The 21,207-nt window shown below is 50.8% G+C and overlaps 1 protein-coding gene across 1 annotated transcript in view; it reads right to left on the minus strand.

Annotated features, from left to right (window-relative positions):
* Positions 1-606: 606 nt before the first annotated feature.
* The window catches only part of Plxdc1 (plexin domain containing 1), a 63,888-nt gene continuing 43,287 nt past the window's right edge, over positions 607-21,207 (minus strand). Inside the window, exons 8-14 of the mRNA XM_029483007.1 lie at positions 18,084-18,179; positions 15,934-16,015; positions 11,379-11,439; positions 9,780-9,912; positions 5,810-5,845; positions 3,174-3,334; positions 607-1,987 (exon numbers count right to left, since the gene is read on the minus strand). Coding sequence (XP_029338867.1) covers positions 1,868-1,987; positions 3,174-3,334; positions 5,810-5,845; positions 9,780-9,912; positions 11,379-11,439; positions 15,934-16,015; positions 18,084-18,179 — 689 coding nt within the window. The 3' untranslated portion in view covers positions 607-1,867. The remainder of the gene's footprint in view (positions 1,988-3,173; positions 3,335-5,809; positions 5,846-9,779; positions 9,913-11,378; positions 11,440-15,933; positions 16,016-18,083; positions 18,180-21,207) is intronic.

Below are 21,207 nucleotides of genomic sequence, written 5' to 3' on the forward strand. Positions count from 1 at the left end.
GATTGGTCACTGGCAAAGACAGCCACAGGACTGCATGCCAAAATCACAGACTTGGCTGTCTTCTGAAGTCTGCAAAGCACTCTACCCTGTCCACCATCATTTTCTCAAGTCCCTCCCACAGCCCCTGTCCCCACACCTCCATCCCCACACCCCTGTCCCCACACCCCATCCCCATACCCCTGTCCCCACAGACCCTCATCCTCACACACCCCTGTCCCCACAGACCCTCCATCCCCATCCCCACAGCCCCCGTTCTGACAACCCCCACCCCGTCCCCACACCCCTGTTCCCACAGACCGCCCCCCATCCTCACAGCCTCCCCATCCCCACAGCCTTTTCTCCCTTGGATTATGAAGCAGAGCAGACACCAGTGTACTTCCAGTCGTGTATGCCATCAGTGTCCTCTCATGGGTCAACTGTGGAGCGGCTGGAATTTTCTGCACCGGATGTGCCCAGGTATCTGCACACAGCCTTCCCTCCTCCCACTGAGGCCCTGGAGCTCAGCCTTCTGCCCGGGTGCTTCCTAACAGGCACGCAGGCGCGAAGGAGTGGGGGCTGCACGCAGGCGCGACAGAGTGGGGGCCACACGCAGGTGCGACAGAGTCGGGGCTACACCTTATTTATTTCCTGATGACGCTTTTTTGGGATGAGGGTGAGCTCTAGATTTTCATTGTCCTTTAGAAGCCGTCCTGGCCCACCACAGGGACAGAAGTCCCTTAAAACCAGGCTGAGTGTGGGAACGTCAACTCCCAGTTCCCAAAGCTCTTTGCAGAGCAGGAGAGATGGAGGCCGCTTTCCAGGTCAAGGTCTCTCCCTCCCATACCAGATTTCTCTGCCCTACCTTCGCGGCCACTGTGCTTTAACGGGATCCAACTGGAGCCCCTTGCTAAGGCAGGGGTGTCTCAGGGAAACCTCTAGCCCCCCATTTGTCTTGTTTCTTCAAGACAGGCTCTCTCTGTAGACCAGGCTGGCCTTGATCTCAGAGCTCTGCCTCCTGAGTGTGAGCACCACCACACCCGGCCCCCCTAATTGTTTTTAATGGTTACAAGAACCCGACTCTGGTCAGCCAAGTTAAAATAGGAGCCAGGTAAATTGTCCCCCTCTTTGAAGAAAACTACTGCCGTTGATAACAGAACAGGTTAACGAATAATGCAGGCACCAGACACATGGCACAGTAAGGGCCCCACTCATTACTGGCAGCCATGCAAGACCAGCTTGCAGGGTGGAGGCTAAGGGGTAGGGCAGGGCAGGGCACAGAATGAGCTGCAGGCTACAGTGCTCGGATGTTGGCCTCATCATTTGCAAAAAAAAAAAAAAAAAAAAAACAATGAAGCAAAGGACCAAGGCCAAAAAAAATGCAAGTTCTCCAAGGTTACTTTTCTCTCTGTTAGCGCATCTCAGAGTTAAGCGCACTCGGATGGAAGGGACCCCTTCTTCAGGCTTCTAAGTCACAAAGTTTGGAGCCAAGGGCACTGACTCCATAGCTAGGAAGACCAGCCTTGAGTCTAGAGACCCCGGAATGCAATGGCCCAGTGCGGGCTTCAGTGAGCAGGAGGAACCCAGGAGGCTGTCTCCAGTGGGCAGGGGCTCTGCCATAGCTGCAGACCACTGAGAGACCCCCCCAAACGAAGCCTCCTCCCATTGAGACAGGGAACTCTTGAGGTCAGTGTTCCCCAAGGAGCCTTCGCAGTTGTATGACTGAGCCCCCTTTATCTGGGGTGTGCAGACCAAACTGTAGTGTTGGCACCACAAGCTGTTGTCTTGTCTTCCTGGCCCAGGGCCAGCTCCGAGGAGGCCAGGAAAAATCACTTCTCTGTGTTGTGACTTGTCTTTCATGCCATCCCCAGGTCTCTGGCCCGATGCTCTCTCAGCACTGCTCGGCCTCCACGAAGCCTTCCTTCTCGTGCCCGGAGGGCTCGACCTCGGTGTAGGTGGAGTGGTTGGGGTGGTTATGGAACTTCATGGCTGGCCAGTGGTGAGGTCTCCGCTGCAGGAACACGGAGGCAGTCAGTGAATACCACCTCACTGGACCCCATCTCTGAGTGATTGTATAAAACCTCCTTGGTGCATGCCTTTAATCCCAGCACTCGGGAGGCAGAGGCAGGCGGATTTCTGAGTTCGAGGCTAGCCTGGTCTACAGAGTGAGTTCCAGGACAGCCAGGGCTATACAGAGAACCTGTCTCAAAAAACCAAAAAACAAAAAAAGATTGTGGAGGAATGGTCACTCACTGTGGAGAGACAACTGGTGTGGGGGGGGGCACTTTCTGTGCAAGATATCCCACTATAAACCCTCAGCCGCTAGAACCCCTATATAGCCCTGGCTAGCCTAGAACTCTTTATGTAGCCCAGGCTGGCCTTGAACTGGCAGCAACTCCCTGACTTATGCCTTCCAAGTGTTGGGATTCTAGGCATGCACCACTGTGTGTGGCAGTTTTAGAAGCAGGTTTGGAAGGAGCACACTGTGTGGTTTGTAGAACGGAGCTAGAAGCTTCAACAGCAGACTGGAGATGTTAGGCTGTGGGAGATGATGAAGTAGGCCACAGGGGTCTATCTACTCTGGAAGTACCAAGATAGCACAGGTTCCACATCAGAATCAACAGAGGACTTAACTAAAATGCAGATGCCTTGGTCTACCTTGAACCCACCCATTGAAGTTCTTGTGGCCTGGGCACCGGTAGTCCTAGGTGATACCCTAGGACTGAGTCTCATTTCCCATGATGCACTTCTACTATTCATAGCAAGTTCTGAAACATTCAAAACTGCCCAATCCTCAACTCCAGCCCCGGGAGAACGCAGCCCTCATTAACATCTGGGTTGTCAACTGTCACCTAAAAAGCCCACAGAGGCAGTGATACACAGTGACTCTGAGTGAGACCAACACCTAGAATTGGGGGACAAGAAACCACAAATCATTACTGGGAAGCTACCTGCCACGAATAGGTCCCCTTCCTTTGGATGCTTTCCTAACCTCATGAAAGCAGATAAACCACGTCCCAGGGAGGGAATGCCTGGGTGCTGAGTCCTGGGGATGACAGACCCTGGTACTGGTCACTGAAGAGATGACGGAGTGCAGGAAGGTTTCCCAGGGAGGTGAGGGACGGGATGGGTTGAGGCAGGTTCTGAATGCCCAGGGGAGCTGGCCAAAAGCAGGTGCAGGCAAACCTCACACTGACCTCGATGAAGAAGAGTGCAGCATTGGAATTAGGGTGGCCACTGATGTAAATCCCAGCCAGGATGATGGCCGCTACCAGGAGTACAGCAAGCACGATACCCACGATGGTGCCCAGGTGCACGGGAGGACCCTTGGACTTCGGAGACAAGTGGTCTGGAAGGCCTGTGGAGATAGTAGGACAGAGGAAGGCTTCAGGGAGCAAAATAAGCTGGGCCTCAGGGACTTAGGTTCTGACAGGGTCCCGGAGATGAATGCCCACACTTCCAAACCCACAGAAAGGTATAGCAGGAATCGGGAATGATTATAACAACATTAATGTTCTGGTACCCTCACGGTATTTTCCAGAATCATTTGGAAGTTGCTCTTCAGGAGTTCTAGGAAGCTTTCTCTAATACCTGTGCCACATAAGTACTTTAAGGAATTCACAAAGGGCGTGTGGTAGTTAATAGTATGGGATCTGGGGCTAATGAGATGGCTTAGTGGGTATAGGGGTTTGCTGTCAAGTCTTATGACTTGAGCTTGATCCCTGGGAACAACATGGTGGAAAGGGGAGAACTGACTCCTACAAGTTGTCCCCTGGCCACCACAGGGAGGGTAGTAGGTACTCACCAACTCTACATACACATACATTAAAAAGTAAAAAATTGGGATCTTAGCTGAGTGTGGTTTCAAAGGCTTGTAATCTCGGCACTTGGGAGGAGACAGGAGGATCAAGAGTTCAAGGCCATTCTAACCTACAGAGTGAGTTTGAAACTAGCCTGGACTACTCAAGACCTTGTCTCAAAAAATCTGATGGTGAAGGCAGGTGTGCACACCTTTAATCTCTGCACTTGGGAGGCAGAGGCAGGTTGATCTCTGTGAGTTCGAGGCCAGACTGGTCTACATAGTGAGTTCCAGAACAGCCAGGGCTATACAATAAGAACCCCATCTTAAAAAAAAATTATAATAATAGGGGTGGGGAGTCTAGACTGGCTTCTTGGGTTCAAATCTATTCTCTGCCACTTAATAGCTGTGTGACTTTGGGCAAATTAGCCTCTGTGAGTTTCTGCTATCACCTTTGTAGGACAAGGACAATAGCTATCTAGCTGGGGTTACCATGCAGTGGATAAAATGACAGAGCTCAGGCCAAGCCCTGAGAGCCATTCCCGGCATCACGGGAGTCCTGAACTAGTATTAATTGCTTTGATAGCCATATTCATCTGCGCTTCTGCCTGCTGCCAGACTGAGATCTGATGGAGGGCAGGATCACTCTCCAGTTCTTAAAAACAACAGGGTCTGCTGTGAAGTAGAGGATCCCACTTCAACTGAGTTCAGTGGGATGAACCAGACCGTCTGGAGGCACCCGCAAGCCATTCTTCGAGGACATTCTAACCTTCCGAAATACATCCCAAGGACAAGAGGCTTGTCCAGACCTTCCCCCCGACCCCCGCACCTGCCGTTTCTTCTATGACTGGGGTAATGGAAACACAGAGATGGTACACTGTTTGTCTAAGGACACACAGAGTGTGGCAGCCACTAAGAAGCGAGGTTCCCTAACATTACCTGGGTGGGTATTTGCTGCCGCCTCCCTTACTTAATATGAAGGAATGAGCCAAAAAGATGGAAGCAGGTGTCAGCAATGGGAACACCCACTTCTTCTCACGGGGTGGGGGTGGGGCTTGGGTGGGAAGGGAGGCAACAGAGGGAGGATCTCAATAGGACGTTGAGGATGCATCAGGACTGTCGTTGTCCCCATTTGTCTCTGCTGGGCACTGTGTACACAGAAACAACCCAGGAAGGAAACTACCCAGGCCACTCCTGTGTATGCTGGGGCCTCCAACCCAACTGAAGCGGGACAGTTGGAAGGACTTATACCCCAGGCTAGCCTCTGCTGACTTGCTGGTTGGCCACCAGCTCCTAGCTTGTTGTGATCCTGTGATCTGACCTTCGGGGTTGTGGCAGATGGGCATGTAGCACCAAGCTGGAAGAGCCTGGCCTGGTTCCTCCCCCTCCCTCCAGTCTCTCAAGCCCCTCCTAGAGCAGAACAATGATGTCATCTCCAGTACGAGGTATGTCAGACCGAGTCCTTAAAAAGGGGCCTTTCCTGCTGGACTCCCAAAGACTACCTCCAGCCTTGATCTGGAAAGGCCTTCCTGCGTCCATTCTTACAGCAAGGACCGGGCTTTTGACAGGGGAGGATGGCCCTTCCTATGACCAGAGAACATCTTCCCTGAGCCTGGTAGTAGCCCATCTTCTGGTACCCCACAAGCAGGCAGAGGACAATATCTGCATGCTCTCTGCCTGGGAGGGAGGCTGGATATGGCTGTATGCGCTTTCATACAGCTGTGAGGTCCGCAGGGAAGCAAGGCCACAGCCACAAGTCCCCTGATGGTGGCACTGGCTCAGCTACTTCCTCAGGTTCCTTTCAGGGCAGTAGACACAGGAGGCTCATGGCTGAGAGGAGAGGTGTCTAGGGTAGACACGCTCCATCTACCTAGGGGTCTGTGGCCTCAGACTCCGGCCCTCCCGTTCAGCCCAAGGCCTGGGTCCCTGGCTGCTCTGCCCTTTCCTCTCCCTCACCTGCTCTGACTCCTCAGTGTGAGCCCACCGCCATCCGTCTGGTGAAGAGTGGCAAGGGGTTTTGTACTTTGTACTCACCGTCTCCTTCTGCGTAGGGATTCAACTTGGTGTCATCTTCAAAGAGGACAGAAGGAGCAAAGTTAGTGGGATCATTCAGACCTCCAGCACCCTGCCTCTGGACGGGACTTTCAGGAAGTTCATTTTCTTTTTTTTTTTTTTTTTTTTTTTTTTTTTTTTGGTTTTTCGAGACAGGGTTTCTCTGTATAGCCCTGGCTGTCCTGGAACTCACTTTGTAGACCAGGCTGGCCTCGAACTCAGAAATCCGCCTGCCTCTGCCTCCCGAGTGCTGGGATTAAAGGCGTGCGCCACCACGCCCGGCTAGGAAGTTCATTTTCAACTCTCCATCCCAACAGGGGAAGGTGTCCTGCCCCAAACTCCCCAGCCGTGTAACAGGGAAGACTGGGACAGGCCAGCTTTTCCTGTCTTGTGTCATTCAGTCGACAGACTTTATATGAGTGTTTATTATGGGCTGGCACTGGGGGGTAGAGTTAGTGAGATCACAGATGGACATGGTCCCCTGGTCCCCACCTACATCAGGTAACCTGTAGGGAAGAGCACTCAGGATGCCAGGCTGGAGCTCAGTCGCTGAGCACATGCCTAGACTGGGACACGTGGGAAGCTTCTGGTTTAGCTTACACACACACACACACACACACACACACACCAAAAGAACCACAAACAAACAAACAAACAAACAACCAGAGTAACCCCACCCCCAAACCTATAAAAAATAAACTTCCCATGATGAAGATGTCTCTCACGCCTCACCCAGGTCATGGGAATCAACAAACATTTCCCAGAGGGAGGATGTGAGTCCTGAGCGAGTGAGAGGGGAGGACATGATGGCTCAGAGTCAAAGACTTTTCCAGCTGTGTCTACAATGCGGTAGAGATGAAAGGGTGCCGGGTAGCTGGCAGCAGTGCCGTATGGACATCTTGCCTGGCCTTCTAAGGCGCAGCTGGGAGTGGTGGAAGGCTCACTGTATTCCCTGGTCCATTTGCAGATGCCAGGGCCTGTGGCAATCTTCATGCCCTCTCTACACCTCAGGAAAGACACCACAGCTTCTCAGTCCGCTCTGCAGCCAACCCTCTCCCTGAGGTTTCCCCACAGGAGGCAAAGGAAGCCAGGGTCCAAAGGCCCCACAGCACTACAGGTTGTTGCTCTAATCAGTTCAACTAAAACTGTCTTAACCACGCCTCCAACATCCAAATTCTTGGAGACCCTTCATGAGTCCCATGTTTGCTCACATGGGTTCTAGGCCCTTGTAGCTCCCGCTGAGGCACCCCTCTCACCTCGCCATGCCTGTCTCTCTTTTTTTTCTAAAACACAGCAGCATGAGTTCAGTCTTTCTTTGTCCCTTCCTCGAGGAAGGCAATGGTTTCATAGCACCAGCGTGCAATCAGGCTCTCTGGTTCCCAGGAAGGAGTCAGGGAAAGGAACAGGGACAGGATGTGTGTCCCCCCAATACCCACTTTGATGTAAACTTGTTTCCCTAGGTGAGAAACCTTGGCGCTCAACGTTAGCCCAGAGCATTAGCCTTAGCGCCCAGACACTATCTCAGCAGAGTGCCTGTCTGTCTGTGACAGGGGAAGAGCTACTGCGGGTGATGTGGGCTGGCCAGCACCTGAATTCTTACAGAAGTTCTTGGGGCTGGAGAGATGGCACAGTGGTGAAGAGCATTCACTGCTCTTCCAGAGGTCCTTCATTTGATCCTCCGCACCCACACGGTGGCTCACGGCCATCTCTAACATCAGTTCTCCCAAGAGATCCAAGGCCCTCTTCTGATCTCCATAGTAACCAGGACCAGGCATACACATGGTACACAGACACATGCAGGCTGAACATCCATACACATAACATAAAAAATATATATATTCTTCAAGTAATTGGATAGTCTATATTCCCCATGAAGTTAATTTGCCCAGTGGCAATTAAGACTACTTTGATCAGGCTCTCCTGTTTGCTTTAATGTTTTCTTGTTTTTTTTTTTTTAATCTCTTGAGATAAAAATTTGCTATATTAGATAGCCCAGGTCAGCCCTGAACTGGGGATGCTCCAACCTCAGCCTCAGGTGTTGGCATTATTATAGACATGTACCACCACGCCCACGTCTTTGGTCACCTCTCTGAGTCTTAGCATCTTTCTACAGAACAGAGATGCAACAATATCAACATCCAGGACTGTGGGTAAGATGTAACGCATGGCCGTATATCCTCCTGGCACGCAGCCGGTTCCCCCCATGTTGTCAGGTGTCTTCATCAGTCACCCATTCTCCTCCAGTCAGGTCTGAGGTCAGCTGTCTCTCTAGGCCTCTGGGTGACGTTTAGAAGGGCCGGGGGTGCTTGTGTGGCCCTTAGTGACCTACTTAGCCTCTTATCAGCCGCCTCATATCATGTAAGACCCTGGCTTTTCCTTTTCCCCTTCCCTTCTCTCCTGGGAAACTTAATAACACACAAGTCTCTCAGCTTTCCCAAGGAAAAGGATCCAATTGAGGGCTGAATCCTAAAAGGGCTTAAGGGGAATAAAAGACTCAGAGCCCTCAGGACCAGAGGCTGCAGCGGCTGCCAGAGACATGGCATGATGGCATGGCATGATGCTCCAGGTATCTCTAGCAGCTTCAGCCAACATCCCCAGGCTTTGAGGTAGCAGAGGAGCCCTGCAGAGAGTCAGGCCTTAGTGGGCCACGGATGGGTACCAACCCAAGAAGGGAGGTGTGCGTCAGAAGTAAGATGGGCACCGTGGCAAGTGCCTTTCATCCCAGCACTTGTGCCAGGGGCAGCAGTTCACTCCTTTAATCCTAACACTAGGAAGGCAGCCACAGGTAGATCTCTGTGAATTTGAGGCCAGCCTAGTCTACATAGTGAGTCCCAGGACAGCCAGAGCTATGTAGAGAGACCCTATCTCAACTCCCACCCCATCAAAAAAAAAAAATCCCAGCTCTTGAGAGGTTGAGGCAGGAGGATCAGAAGTTCAAGGTCATCTTTGACTATACAGGGAGTATCGGGCCAGCCTGAGCTACATGAGACCTTGTCTCAAAAAAAGCTAAAGCACAATGGCTCACATCTGTGATTCCAGAACTTGAAAGGCTGAGACAGTGGGATTGCTTACAAGTTCAAGGCCAGGTTGGGAGAATGAGAGCAGAGTGAGAACCTGTGGGGTGTTTGAATGACAACTACCCCTCCCCCCCAGCTAGCCCCCAACAGGTTCATGTATTTGAATACTTGTCCCAGTTGGTGGAACTGTTTGGAAAGGATTGGGAGGTGTGGCCTCGTTGGAGGAGGTGTGACATTGTAAGGAGCCTTTGAGGTTTCAATTACCCAGTGTGTTCTCTCTGCCTCCTGTCTGTGGTTTGGGATGTGAGCTCTCAGCTGTTCCTGCCACCATGGCTTTGCTCCACCACTGTGGACTCTAGCTCTCTAACACTGCAAGCCCAACTAAACACTTAAGGTCGCTTGGTCATAGTGTTTTATCACAGCGATAGGAAGCGAGCTAGCCTACGTACCTTGTCTCAGTGAAACTAAAAGGGCTAGACATACTGTGTAGTGGGAGAGAACTTAGCATTGTACAAGGCCCTGGTTCAATCTCAGTACAAGAAGAAAAACAAATAAAGGAAGGGGCGTGTGTGTGTGTGTGTGTGTGTGTGTGTGTGTGTGTGTGAGACAGTCTTCTCTCGCTGCTGACTGCATGGACAAAGCTCATGTCTCCTATAGCATAAGTGGCCGCACAGCTCTGGGAAGTTAATGTTGAGATGAACGGGGGTGCTCAAACATCCACTTCCCCTTCTCTGAGAGGACCTCCATCTCATGGTCCCATGGTTAGCCTTCCCAGAGGTCAGAGCCTCTCCTTCTGTATCAGATCCAGCAAGAGAGCTAAGCTTTCTTAATTGTGGTGCCTTGCCAGGGCAACTTCCTGTCCTGTGAGATGGCCCCAATCAGGAATGGTCATGCTCTTCCTGAGACTTCCCTCTGCCCTTGGACTCATGTCTTACCTTCTGTGGTGAGGCTGTCAATGAAGAGGGAGGAAGAGGTAGTGGAGTCGCCATTAAAGGGGCTGAAGGAGCTGTCAGGGGAGGCTGGGTAGTGGCTGTCATCCTGGAAGTCCTCGCATGTCTTGCCTTCCGCCTGCAAGAGACCCCAGTGCTGCTTCTGGACACAGCCAGCCCTGAATGCACTCAAACCTTGCACTTACACCCAAGTACTTGGGATATGGAGGGAGGGGTGGTGGCTGATTGAGTCCAGGAGTTCGAGACCAGCCTGGTCAACATAGTAAGACCCTATCTTGGAAAATAACTAAGATGGACTCTCCCACTTCACCTTGAAAGAATCTTATTGTACAGGGTCATTTCTCTGTTAGCTGCTTCAAATTCTTCATTAAGGGGGGTGCTGAGATGTCAGTCTTGAACAAATAGATAAAATCCTAACAGTCACCAGCTGGGTGCTCTCCTTTAGTGCCAGCACTTGGAGGCAGAGGCAAACAGATTTCTGTGAGTTTGAGACCAGCTTGGGTTCCAGGATACCAAGTACTACACACAGAGATCTTATCTTAAAAAGAAAACCCTAGGAGTTGGGGATTTAGCTCAGTGGTAGAGCGCTTGCCTAGCAAGCACAAGGCCCTGGATTTGATCCTCAGCTCTGGGGAAAAAAAAGAAAAAAAGAAAAAAGAAAAGAAAACCCCAGTAACGACAACAACAATAACAACAGCATTTTAACAGTCACTAATAGCCAATGTCAGATATGACTGGCTAGACAGTTTTTCTCATTTATCTATTTAGTGTATATTTGTTATCTATTTAAAGTGTGTAGGGGGCTGGAGAGATGGCTCAGCGGTTAAGAAAACTGGCTGCTTTTCCAGAGGTCCTGAGTTCAATTCCCACCAACCACATGATGGCTTACAACCATCTATAAGGGGATCTGATGTCTTCTTCTGGCCTGCAGCTGTATATGCAGCAGAGCACGCATACATTAAGTAAGTGAAAGAAAGAGCAGGCCAGTCTTTGAACTTCTCTGCCTCTCGGCTTCCCCTCTGGTCAGTGAGGGCCCAGGCCTCCAGGTTTAGGTCCATGTTAAATAAGAGCGAGTACAGAACAGCACACAGTGAAGTGCTCTGTAGGTACAGTGTGCTCGACTTACAGGAAGAGCCAGGAAGATGTGTGAGGTAGAAGCTAGCCTGGATTCAAAGGAAGGCCCTACCTGAGGGGAAGTGGGAAAAGAACGGAACAACACCTCCTCCTCCAGAATGATAGCCCTCAAAATCAGGAGGGTGAGAGCTTCATTGACATTCTAAGGAGTATGGTGGCCCAGAGGAGTCAGCTGTGTCTGAGGCCAGACCCAGCAACCCTTCTTCTTTGTGGTAACCAAGGGCTGCCTGTTCAAGGCTACATCACCAGCAGGACTAGTGTCAAGGACTCAATGAGCTTCAGAAAATGTTCCAAAGTGACTCAGAGCAGAACAGAAAACACATCTGGGATGAAAGTGAGGATGAAGCTGTCACGAGGCAAAGCCACCAGGAGAAGCATTATCAGGGGTAGAGTCCTCTGGCAGGACAAACTTCCAAGCAGGGACTACAGCAGACCATTCACATAGCTCACCTCTTGGGCACAGCCGTAGGTCAGCCATTCTTGCCGGTATCGGTCAAAGCCACTGGAACACCTAGAGGGACCAGATACAGGAGATGGGAGGGGTTCAGTGTAGAATCCTACCCCTTTGCTCCTCTACTGATCACAGCTCTGTGAGAATACTGAGGGAGGGGCTCAGTTCCAGGCTGGCTGGTTAGGCTCCAGAAGGGGCCCTTGCATAGGTGCCCTGGGAAGGAGAGATTATGGGACTGGCAGTCAGACCCTCATGCCCTCTAGTTCTTTCTTCTGATCAAGGCTTTCTCTGCCCAGCATGTTTGTGTGCGTATAGGATCCTGGGAACTCTCGGGGTCCCCTCAACTCTGTCCTAGGGCAGTGCTGGGCTGTCTGTGATTATGCTTTTTTTGGAGAAAGTCTTGCTCATTCAAGGGCTTCCCACCACTATTGAGGAGACTCCCCTTGGCAGCAGAGGCTGGGTGGAGGGTGGCATCAGCTGATGTAGCCAACTCTCCCTATGTAATCACAAGGAGGCAGCAACAAGGATGGTACTGAGACTGAGAAGGCTCCCTGGAGAGGATGCTGTAGTTCAGACAGAAGATGTCAAGGGCTTTCCTAGGGAGAGGGTGGCGTGCAAGCACCAACTAGGGGATGTTCTTTGCATTATCCTGCTTAAATTTCCATTCTTCCTTCTTAGTGCCAAAGGAAGCTACTAAGCCCTACACAACCCAGGCATATCTGCAACCCAAGAGTAAGATCCCAGGCCACTAGCACAGAGAGAGCATGCTCAGCAAGCTAACTCAGTCCCAGCATCTGCCATGTGCCCACACTCCAGCAAAGCAAAGCAATGCTTCCCGAGGACATCCACAGGGGCTGAGCTGGGTCAGTCACTCCTGCTTTCATGATACCCTAGCCCACTATTTAGGGGATGGAGGACAAAGAGGAGTTTGGAGACTGGAACTCAGGCTTCTTTGATGATGTTGGCAGATTCCTTTAAGACTGGGTTGGGTCTGGCAGTGGTGGAGCACGCCTTTAATTCCAGCACTCTGGAGACAGAGGAAGGTGGATCTGAGTTCGAGGCCAGCCTGGGCTACAGAGTGAATTCCAGGACAGCCAAGGCTACACAGAGAAACCCTGTCTTGAAAAACAAACAAACAGAATAGTCTGAGTCTCCATAGCGGTTGCAGCAGTGTATGGCCAAGAACCAGTTCAAGGCCAGCCTGGTGTATACAGCAAGTTGACCAAGGTTCTGTCCCCAGCAACTACATGGAAAAATCACAACTTTCTGTAACTCCAGTTCCAGGGGATCCAGTGTCCTCTTCTGGCCTCCAAGGGTTCCAGGCATGTACACGGTGCACAGACTTACATTCAGGCAAAACATTCATATGCATAAACAAATCAAAAACCAAAAAAACAAAACCCACCACAACCCCAAGTTTTCAGTTTGGGTTTAACCACACCACATGTTAAGCCTCGAGCTAGCCAACACTGTCTCAGAGAAGGGAGTGAGAACGGGCCTTACTGAGTGCCTCTTGATTGTCAGCCACCGCACCAGACCCATTCCTGGGGTCCTCATGATGTCATGGTGAGGTGAGACTTACTAAGCAACTGGAGGGCTGAAGCCACCCTTGGACTCCTCTGCGAGTCAACGGGACGGGACAAGTGTAGATGATCAGTGTAGAATACAAACAAGGTACCTGCATGGTTGGTGAGATTGTTCTTCTCACAGCAGGGAAGGGAGGCCCTGAGTCAGGGGAATGGAAGAGAGAGAGAAGAGACCCACAGGTATACCTCTGGCTTTTCAGGGACCTGGGATTAACTCTCATTTGGAGCTGAGGCTCCAGAGAGCTGGCTGGGGGAAGCAGGGGCTGGAGTGAGCCCATGGTGCTGTGGGTGTCAGTCTGAAATGAGTAGTTTCTGCTCCCTTGTACCCTCTGATAGAGCATTTCTGCTTTAACAGAGGTACAAGCCACCAGCAGAGCCCCCAAACTCCCCCACCTGGCCAGCATCTTTACACCAGGGAACTCTGGGTCTCATTACACTGCCTTGTCTCTAAGTTGGGTGTGGCCACTAACTGGGGGTGGTGGTGAAGGGAGAGATTGCTTTGTCTGCAGGAGCCATCTTTTTTTTCCCTATGACTCAGCATGGGTTGGATGCTGAGTCATACCTGGCAGGAGCCCCAGGATCCCAGGGACCATGTGAGGTCACCTCAGGCATCACCCCAAGGCTCAGAAAACACGCCTCAGCTTTAAAAATGCATGAGATAGGGGTACTGGCTGATCTCGCAAAGGATATGGGTTCAATTCCCAGTACCCACACGGTAGCTCACAACCACCTGTCACTCTAGTTACAGGTGATCCAACGACATCCCCTGGCTTCCATGGGCACTGCATGAAAGTACACATAAACTCTACATATAAAATATAAATAAACATTAAAAAAAATGGGGCTGGAGAGATGGCTCAGTGGTTAAGAGCACTGACTGCTCTTCTAGAGGTCCTGAGTTCAATTCCCAGTTGTGACCTGGTGGCTCACGACCATCTGTAATGGAGTCCGATGCCTTTTTTTCTGATGTGTCTGAGAACAGCAACAGTGTACTCATATACATAAAATAAATAAAATCTAAAAAAGAGAGAAAGAGAGAGAAAGAGAAAGTAAAGAAAGGAAGGAAAGAAGGAAGGAAGGAAATGTACGAGATGAAGAAAGAAAGAAAAATGTATGAGATGAAGCACTCCAAAATGATGCTTCTGGGATCTTTGTCTCTCAGGATCACATTTTGTTGGCTGCTGGTCTCAGAGTCACTACACAACTAAAGATGTCCTTCCTCTCAAGTGCTGGAATTATAGGCATGTGCCACTAAGACCAGAGGTGGTTTTTTGTTTTGTTTTTTAAGATTTATCTTTTTAAATTTTTTTTTTTAACATATCTGGGTGTTTTGCCTGCATGTATTATCTGTGTACCATGAGCGTGCAGTGCCTGCAGAGGTCAGAAGAGGGAGATAGATCCTTGGAACTGGAACTTCAGCTGGTTAGCTACTATGAGTGCTGAGATTTGAACAGTGTCCCTCTGAAGGAGGAGCCAGTGTTAGTAATAGCTGACTCGTCTCTCCAGCCCTGACCTGGCTTGTTTTGTTTTGTTTCTTTGAGACAGGGTCTCACTACAAAGCCTTTGCTGTCCTGGAACTCACAATGTAAATCAGGATGACTTTAAATATCATAGCTATCGGCCTGCCTCTGTCTCCTAGGATTAAAAGCCTACACCACCACACCCAGCCCAGCTGGTCTTTTTACTAAGCCTTGCAGGTGGTTCTCACACTCCACAGGCAGTAACTGGAAGACAGCTAGGGGGCTAGGCCAGCTACTTCTGGGGCTCTGTGCCTCTCCTCGGGGGCCCTGGATGTGTTTGGTAAAATGCTATCTGGCACTACAGGAGCTGCCAGAACAGTGTGTGCCACACCCACACCTCCCTGAGTCACAAATGCTGGCCTTTTCTTAGGGTAAAGGAACTGAGGTCCCAAGAAAGGGATCCTGGGCACAGCTGGAGGGAAGAACAGTGGGGAGGCTGAGCCCCTGTGCATCCCATGCCCACTGCTCCCTAATGGGTGGTTTGCCTCCAGTGTGCCGGGCCAGCAGCCTGTAGGATCAAGAGCTTCTATTTCTGCTCTGGGATGTTGGAAGGAAGCAGATGAGATGCTGACAGCTGTGCAACAGCTGCACAGAGACCTGGAACCTGCAGTTCTGACATTTTCAGGATGGCCTTAAAGGATCTTGGAATTCATGGGGCTTCACACTCTCAGGAGAGCCATCATCCTCAAAACAGTCTTTCCCCCATGTATTTATCTTGGCTAGAAGAACAGAGGTTGAATTGTGAGTCTAATCTATAAGGAGATGATTTCAGAACAAGGATAAGTTGGGTTTAAGAACTTTAACCACAAAACTGAATCTCATACAGAATATCCAGAGCTTCCAAAAGCAAACAGAGCTTTGTAGCTTCCTGGGTAACCATGGATACCTGTAGTGCCCATGCCCCTGGTTTTCAGGAAACCCTGATCCAGCCCAGAAAAGATCTTGGGCTACTTTTGGGGGCCATGGAGCTCACCCAGCAATGATGGGCTTTTGTGATATGGTCTGTCAGTTGCTTATGAATAGGTTACCATGTTCAGATGCGGGCCTGGGATCTCTCTGTAAATCTCGACTGAAGAGGCCAGTGACTCTGGTCTGACCACAGCTCTGACCGACTCTTCCTGAAGCCCTGGCTCAGAATGAGTTAGCTTTCCAGGAGCAAGAAAGATCTATATCCTCTGGGAACTCCAGATGGTCTTGCCGAAGCCTGGCCACCCCAGGTCTTACTCTGCTAACGCCAACCTTGATCAGGTACAAGCCTTGAGTAAAATTTATTTGTGACATTCTTGTCCTAAGAGCCACACTGACACTCAACAGAGAGATCCTGATGCTTGCAGAGAGTGGGCAGTGAGGCCTGAGGCTGTCAGTGGACTCTGGCTACCCCCATGCCCATCCTTACCCTCGCCCCCGTGGTCTATTCTCTGAACTTGGTGTATAACCTAGACACAAACCTCTGCAGGACATGGCACCAGCTGCAGTTGAAGGTTAGATTCGAGGACATGCAGGTGTCGCAACTCTGATGCTGGAGGCAGGCTGCAAGAGAGGAGGTGGTCTATGTCAGCATCCTGTCACTGCTTCCTGGGGCAAAGCTTCTGAATTCAGGGTGCTTCCTGAACTGCAGTGTCTCTGACTTTGGGGACCCTAAAGGTCATTATTGCCTCTCTTCTCCCTTTTGTCATTGTTTTGCTCTGAGACAGAGCTTCTCTGTGTAGCCCTGGCTGTCCTGGAGCTAGCCATGTAGAGCAGTCTGACCTCAAACTCCCAGACATCCTCCTGCCTCTGCCTTCCGAGTGCTGGGATTATTGGAGGCAATTCCTCCTTCCCGCTTCTTGCTCTCCTCCTCCCGCTCCTGGCTGTTGGTCCCTGGGATGGTTGCTCTTCATCATCTACTTGACTGAATTCTGAATCACCTAGGAAAAACACCTCCAAGGATGTCTGTAAGAACCCACCCAGAGAGATATAACCAAGAGTGGAAGTCCCAGCTTGAGTGTGCGTGGGTCCATTGCTGAGTGGAAGCCCAGAGGTTCAGAGCCAGGCTTCTTGTCTGCTGACCCCATGTGAAATGTCTCACCATGCCAGTTTAGCCACCAAGATGAACTGTACCCTCAAACCATGAGCCAAGTACACCCATCCATCTTAAACTGCCTTTACAGATATTTTGTCCCACCAGCAAGAAAAAATAACCACTGTAGGCCATTCATGCACCCTGGGGGTCTAGAACACATGGACACCATGGGTAGGAGCTTTTCTTACCCCATGCCATAGGGAAACTGAGGCTTGGCAGGTTGTGCAGCTGAGAGTAGCAGGTCTGAGTTTGAATCGGGGACTGAGCCTGGAGTCAGAATGTCCAGCCTTGAGGTTTGCATGCAGAAGTCTCTGCCCTGCTCCCAGACTCTGGACTTAGAGATGCCCCCCTAGGAGGGCTCACTACTGCCCTGGCAGCTCTAGTCTTGGTTTTTGGTTGTTGTTTTTTTTTTTTTTTTCTAAGATTTACTTTATGTATATGAGTATACTGTTACTCTCCACTCTCTTCAGACACACCCAGAAGAGGGCTTCAGATCCCGTTACAGATGGTTGTGAGCCACCATGTGGTTGCTGGGATTTGAACTCAGGACCTCTGGAAGTGCAGTCAGTGCTCTTAACCACTGAGCCATCTCTCCAGCTCCAGACTTTAGTCTTAGACATGCCAAGCTAACCTTGAACTCAATGCTCTCCTGCTCTACCGTCCCAAAGGGGATCACAGGCCTGCGTTACCATGGCCACCCTGAGAACTGCTCTTACCAGGCTGAGGGAAACCTCTGCTTCCCAGGTCTGTGGGCTTCTTGTCTCAGAGAAGGGTGACTAGGTTGATGTGTGGCTGTGACCTGAACTGTGCCCTCATCTCCTGGTCACTCTGGGTTCCCTATTCCAGGAGAAGCTGCTTGCCTGAGCCCAGGCTGAGCTGAGGCCCAGGGCTCATCTTTTCCTTTCCTTGCTATCTCTTCCCAGAACCTCCAGGGAAGAGACAAGTGTGGTTGGGACATAAGGACTGTCACCGACAGCCGGCTGCAATTTCTGGTGGCAGCAGGGAGACAAGAGAAGGGACAAAATCATCTGCAAAAATGGGATTCTGAGCCAGGTGTAGTAGGAGCACATGCCCTTGGGAGGCTGAGGCAGGAGGATTGCTCCAGAGGAGAAACCAGCCTTGGTTACACAGCGTGCCCCATGTCAATTGTGGCCACCCACTAAGGCACCTCTCTAGAGGAAGGCGGTGACAATAGACCAGAGCTAATCCTGGATCCCCGTCCAAGCGATCTCAAGGCTAAGGTCTCTGGGGTTTCACATGTGTATTCCTAGCAATAGATGACTTTGGTTCGATACAAGCCACACCCCAGGCCTAGAGTGAGCCTGTCGTGTCAAGGCTGCCATTTCTGTTCCCAGTTTGGCTTGTGCAGCTCCAGCCCTGACCACAATTTTGCAGGTCGGTGACATTAAGCCCAGATAAGTTAGGTGACTGGGTCCTCCCCCCCAGCCCCCGGGGATTGGAGGTTAAGTCTGAGATCAGAACCCAGTATTTTTTAGTCTAAAGAACTTTCTAGAATAGCGGACTGCCCCTACTCACTTGGCAACGGGGTGAACTCCACAGCCGAGGTGGTGGTGATCTTGCTGGAGTCCAGTTCCACACGGTGGTATTCGAAAATGGTCCGTCTCTGAGACTCTGAAAAAAAGCAGAGTTTGTCATATGGGGAACACCTCACAGTCGGAGGGTGCGGGGACTGTGCGCAGGACCCCACCACAAGTCAGTGTGCAGCCACGGAGGGAGGTAACGAGCCTGGCAGCCTGGGAGACTCACGCCAAAGCTGCAGGGAGACTTTACCTACAGCATCTGTTCACCCTCTCTGTGTGGCTAGCTTGCTCCTGCAGACACGCCTGAAGGACTGCTTCTCTGAGTAACCCCCTTATGCAGCTCCCTGCTCTGTTCTACTCAGGCAGAGAGCCTTCCCCCACACTGCCTTACTAACTTCTTTTTTTTTTTTAATTTTTAATTTTTATTTATTTTTTTTAAGAAAAAAGACATCTAGGTACACTGTAGCTATCTTCAGACACCCTAGGAGAGGGCGTCAGATAACTGTTACGGATGGTTGTGAGCCACCATGTGGTTGTTGGGATTTGAACTCAGGACCTCTGGAAGAGCAGACAGAACCTCTGGAAGAGCAATCAGTGCTCTTAACCGCTGAGCCATCTCTCCAGCCCCTTTACATTTTATTTTAATTAATTAATCTTACATTCCCACCACAGTTTCCCCTCCCTACTCTCCTCCTAGCCATCCCCCCTCCCCCAGCCACTCTTCCTCCCTTTCTCTTCAGAAAAGGAGAGGGAAGCCTCCCATGGAGGTCAGACAGCCTTGACATATCAAGTTGTAGTAAGACTAGGTACATCCTTTCCTATTAAGGCTAGATGGAGCTCCCCAGTTAAGGGTAAAAGGGTCCCAAAGGCAGGCAACAGTCAGAGACAGCCCCTGCTCCCACTGTTAGGAGTCCCACATGAAGGCCAAGCTACATAACTGTTCCAATATGTGCAGAGGGCCTAGGCTAGCCCCATGCATGCTCTCTGGTTGGCCCTTCGGTGTCTGTGAGCCCCTATAGGCTTAGGTTAATTGATTCTGTTTTCTTGTATTGCCCTGTCTGCTAAGTTCTGATTGGACAAGTGATGAGCTGCTAAGTTCTGATTGGACAGGTGATGAGCACCCCAACTGTGAACTTAACCCCAGCGAATGCTCTGCAAGAGTTCACAGAGGGACAGGTTGCCCTACCATGTCCCACCTCTCCCCTCCCAGCAGAGGCTTAGGCAGGGTTCAGAGCCAAGAACCAAGCCTAAAGGCTACGCCTGTCTATAAAGACCCTCACCCCTACCCTTGCGCTCATAGCTAGGAGAATGGAAGTCCACGTCAAGCCCTGCTCCTGACTTACTGGGTGACCTTGGCTAAGTCATTTGAGCCTCTGTGTTTTGCTAATATACTGGAAAGCGAAACAGTCGTCACAGTGCCTTTAAGAGGGAAAACTAGAATTGCAGGTGAAGAACTGGGGCTAACCCGGCAGTCTGGAAGGTTCTGACATCCTACTACTACCAGACCTACCTAAGAACCATGGCTCAAGGCCAGCAGCCAGTTGCTGACCTTAGGAAGTGATGTTCCCCATACCGTGAAGTGCCAAGGTGTATGTTCGTCTGTCCAACCCATTTCTACATGTATGTGGCCCTGGAGGAATCCTGTCCTTCCAAGGTCCTGCCTTGCAGCAATTGGCTCAGTGCTGGACCAATAAAAGACCTTCTTTGAGCCTTTCTGCCTGTGACCTACGATCCTTTTGCTCTTTGAGCAAGCTCACTGTGAATGGGAAGTCCCAGTCCCATGGGGGAAGCCTGAGAATGAATCCATTTTGTGGAAAGAAACAGGAAACACTGGTGGTGTGCACAGACCTGCCCTGGCCCTTCCCCATCCTCAGCTCTCCCTGTAGATCTGGCTCACCTCAGTATCCCCCCCTCCCCCAGTACAACCCCTCTCTACTTCAGCTGGGAACCCAGAGCAGGCAGAAACACAAGGTTTTCAATCAGTGAAAGGTGGTTTGGAGAAAAACTTCCCAAGATGACAGAAGAGCTCAGCTGGGCTGTCCGTAACACAGAAATGAGCCTGGGTGCCAGCAGGGCGTCACTTGATGTCACCTATGTGACATCGTGGCTTATCTTAAACCTCAGAACTGTTCCCGCTTACTTAACCTAGGGCTGAACCCCAGTTGCTGTGGCGCGCTCCTAATCTTGCCTATCGGCTTTAGGGCTCACAACAGCTCCCAAACACTGGAAATTACAGAACCTCAGTCTGCACAAGTAGGAGGAAACTGCTTCAATGTCTGCGTGGCATCCTGGCTGACCTTTGGCAAATGCGAGTGACCACAGAGATGTAGCCTGGGGCCTTAGCTCCAGATGCCCGCACGCCGGCTCCCATGCCAGCCAGGGTCTGCCGCTGCCCTGGAATCAAGTCTGGGAAACTGACTGAGACCATGAGAGAAGAGACAATTTTTGTGGGGGGAGGAGGAGGAGGAGGAAGTGAGGCTGCCGCCACCCTGCCCAGATGACCTTGGATGAAGAACATTCATCAGTGAGCCACACCAAGAAACGAGACTAGTTAAAATCCACTGATGGTATTGGTTTGAGGCATTGGATTTTTTTTGTTTGTTTGTTTTGGTTGTGGTTTAGTGTATTTTCCTCGATATGTAACCTTGGCTGGTGGCCTGAAACTCATTATGTAGACAAGGCTGGCCTTGAACTCACAAAGATCTGCCTGGCTCTGCATCTAGGTTAACCTGGACTCCATCAGCCATGCAATGTCACTGTGGTGGTTTGAATATGCTTGGCTTAGAGAGTGGCACGATTAGGAGGTGTGGCCTTGTTAGAGTGGGTGTGGCCTTGTTAGAATGGGTGTGGCTTTGTTGGAGTAGGTGTGTCCTAGCTGCCTGCAAGTCAGTCTTCCACTAGCAGCCTCTAGATGAAGAAGCAGAACTCTCAGCTCCTCCTGCACTATATCTGCCTGAATGCTGCCATGCTCCTGCCTTGATGATACTGGACTGAACCTCTGAACCTGTAAGCCAGCCCCAATTAAATGTTGTCCTTACAAGTTGCCTTGAGCTGGGCAGTGGTGGAACATGCCTTTAATCCCAGCACTTGGGAGGCAGAGGCAGGTGGATTTCTGAGTT

Source organism: Mus caroli, chromosome 11 (genome assembly GCF_900094665.2).
Source record: "Mus caroli chromosome 11, CAROLI_EIJ_v1.1, whole genome shotgun sequence".
Classification (NCBI taxonomy): Eukaryota; Metazoa; Chordata; class Mammalia; order Rodentia; family Muridae; genus Mus; species Mus caroli.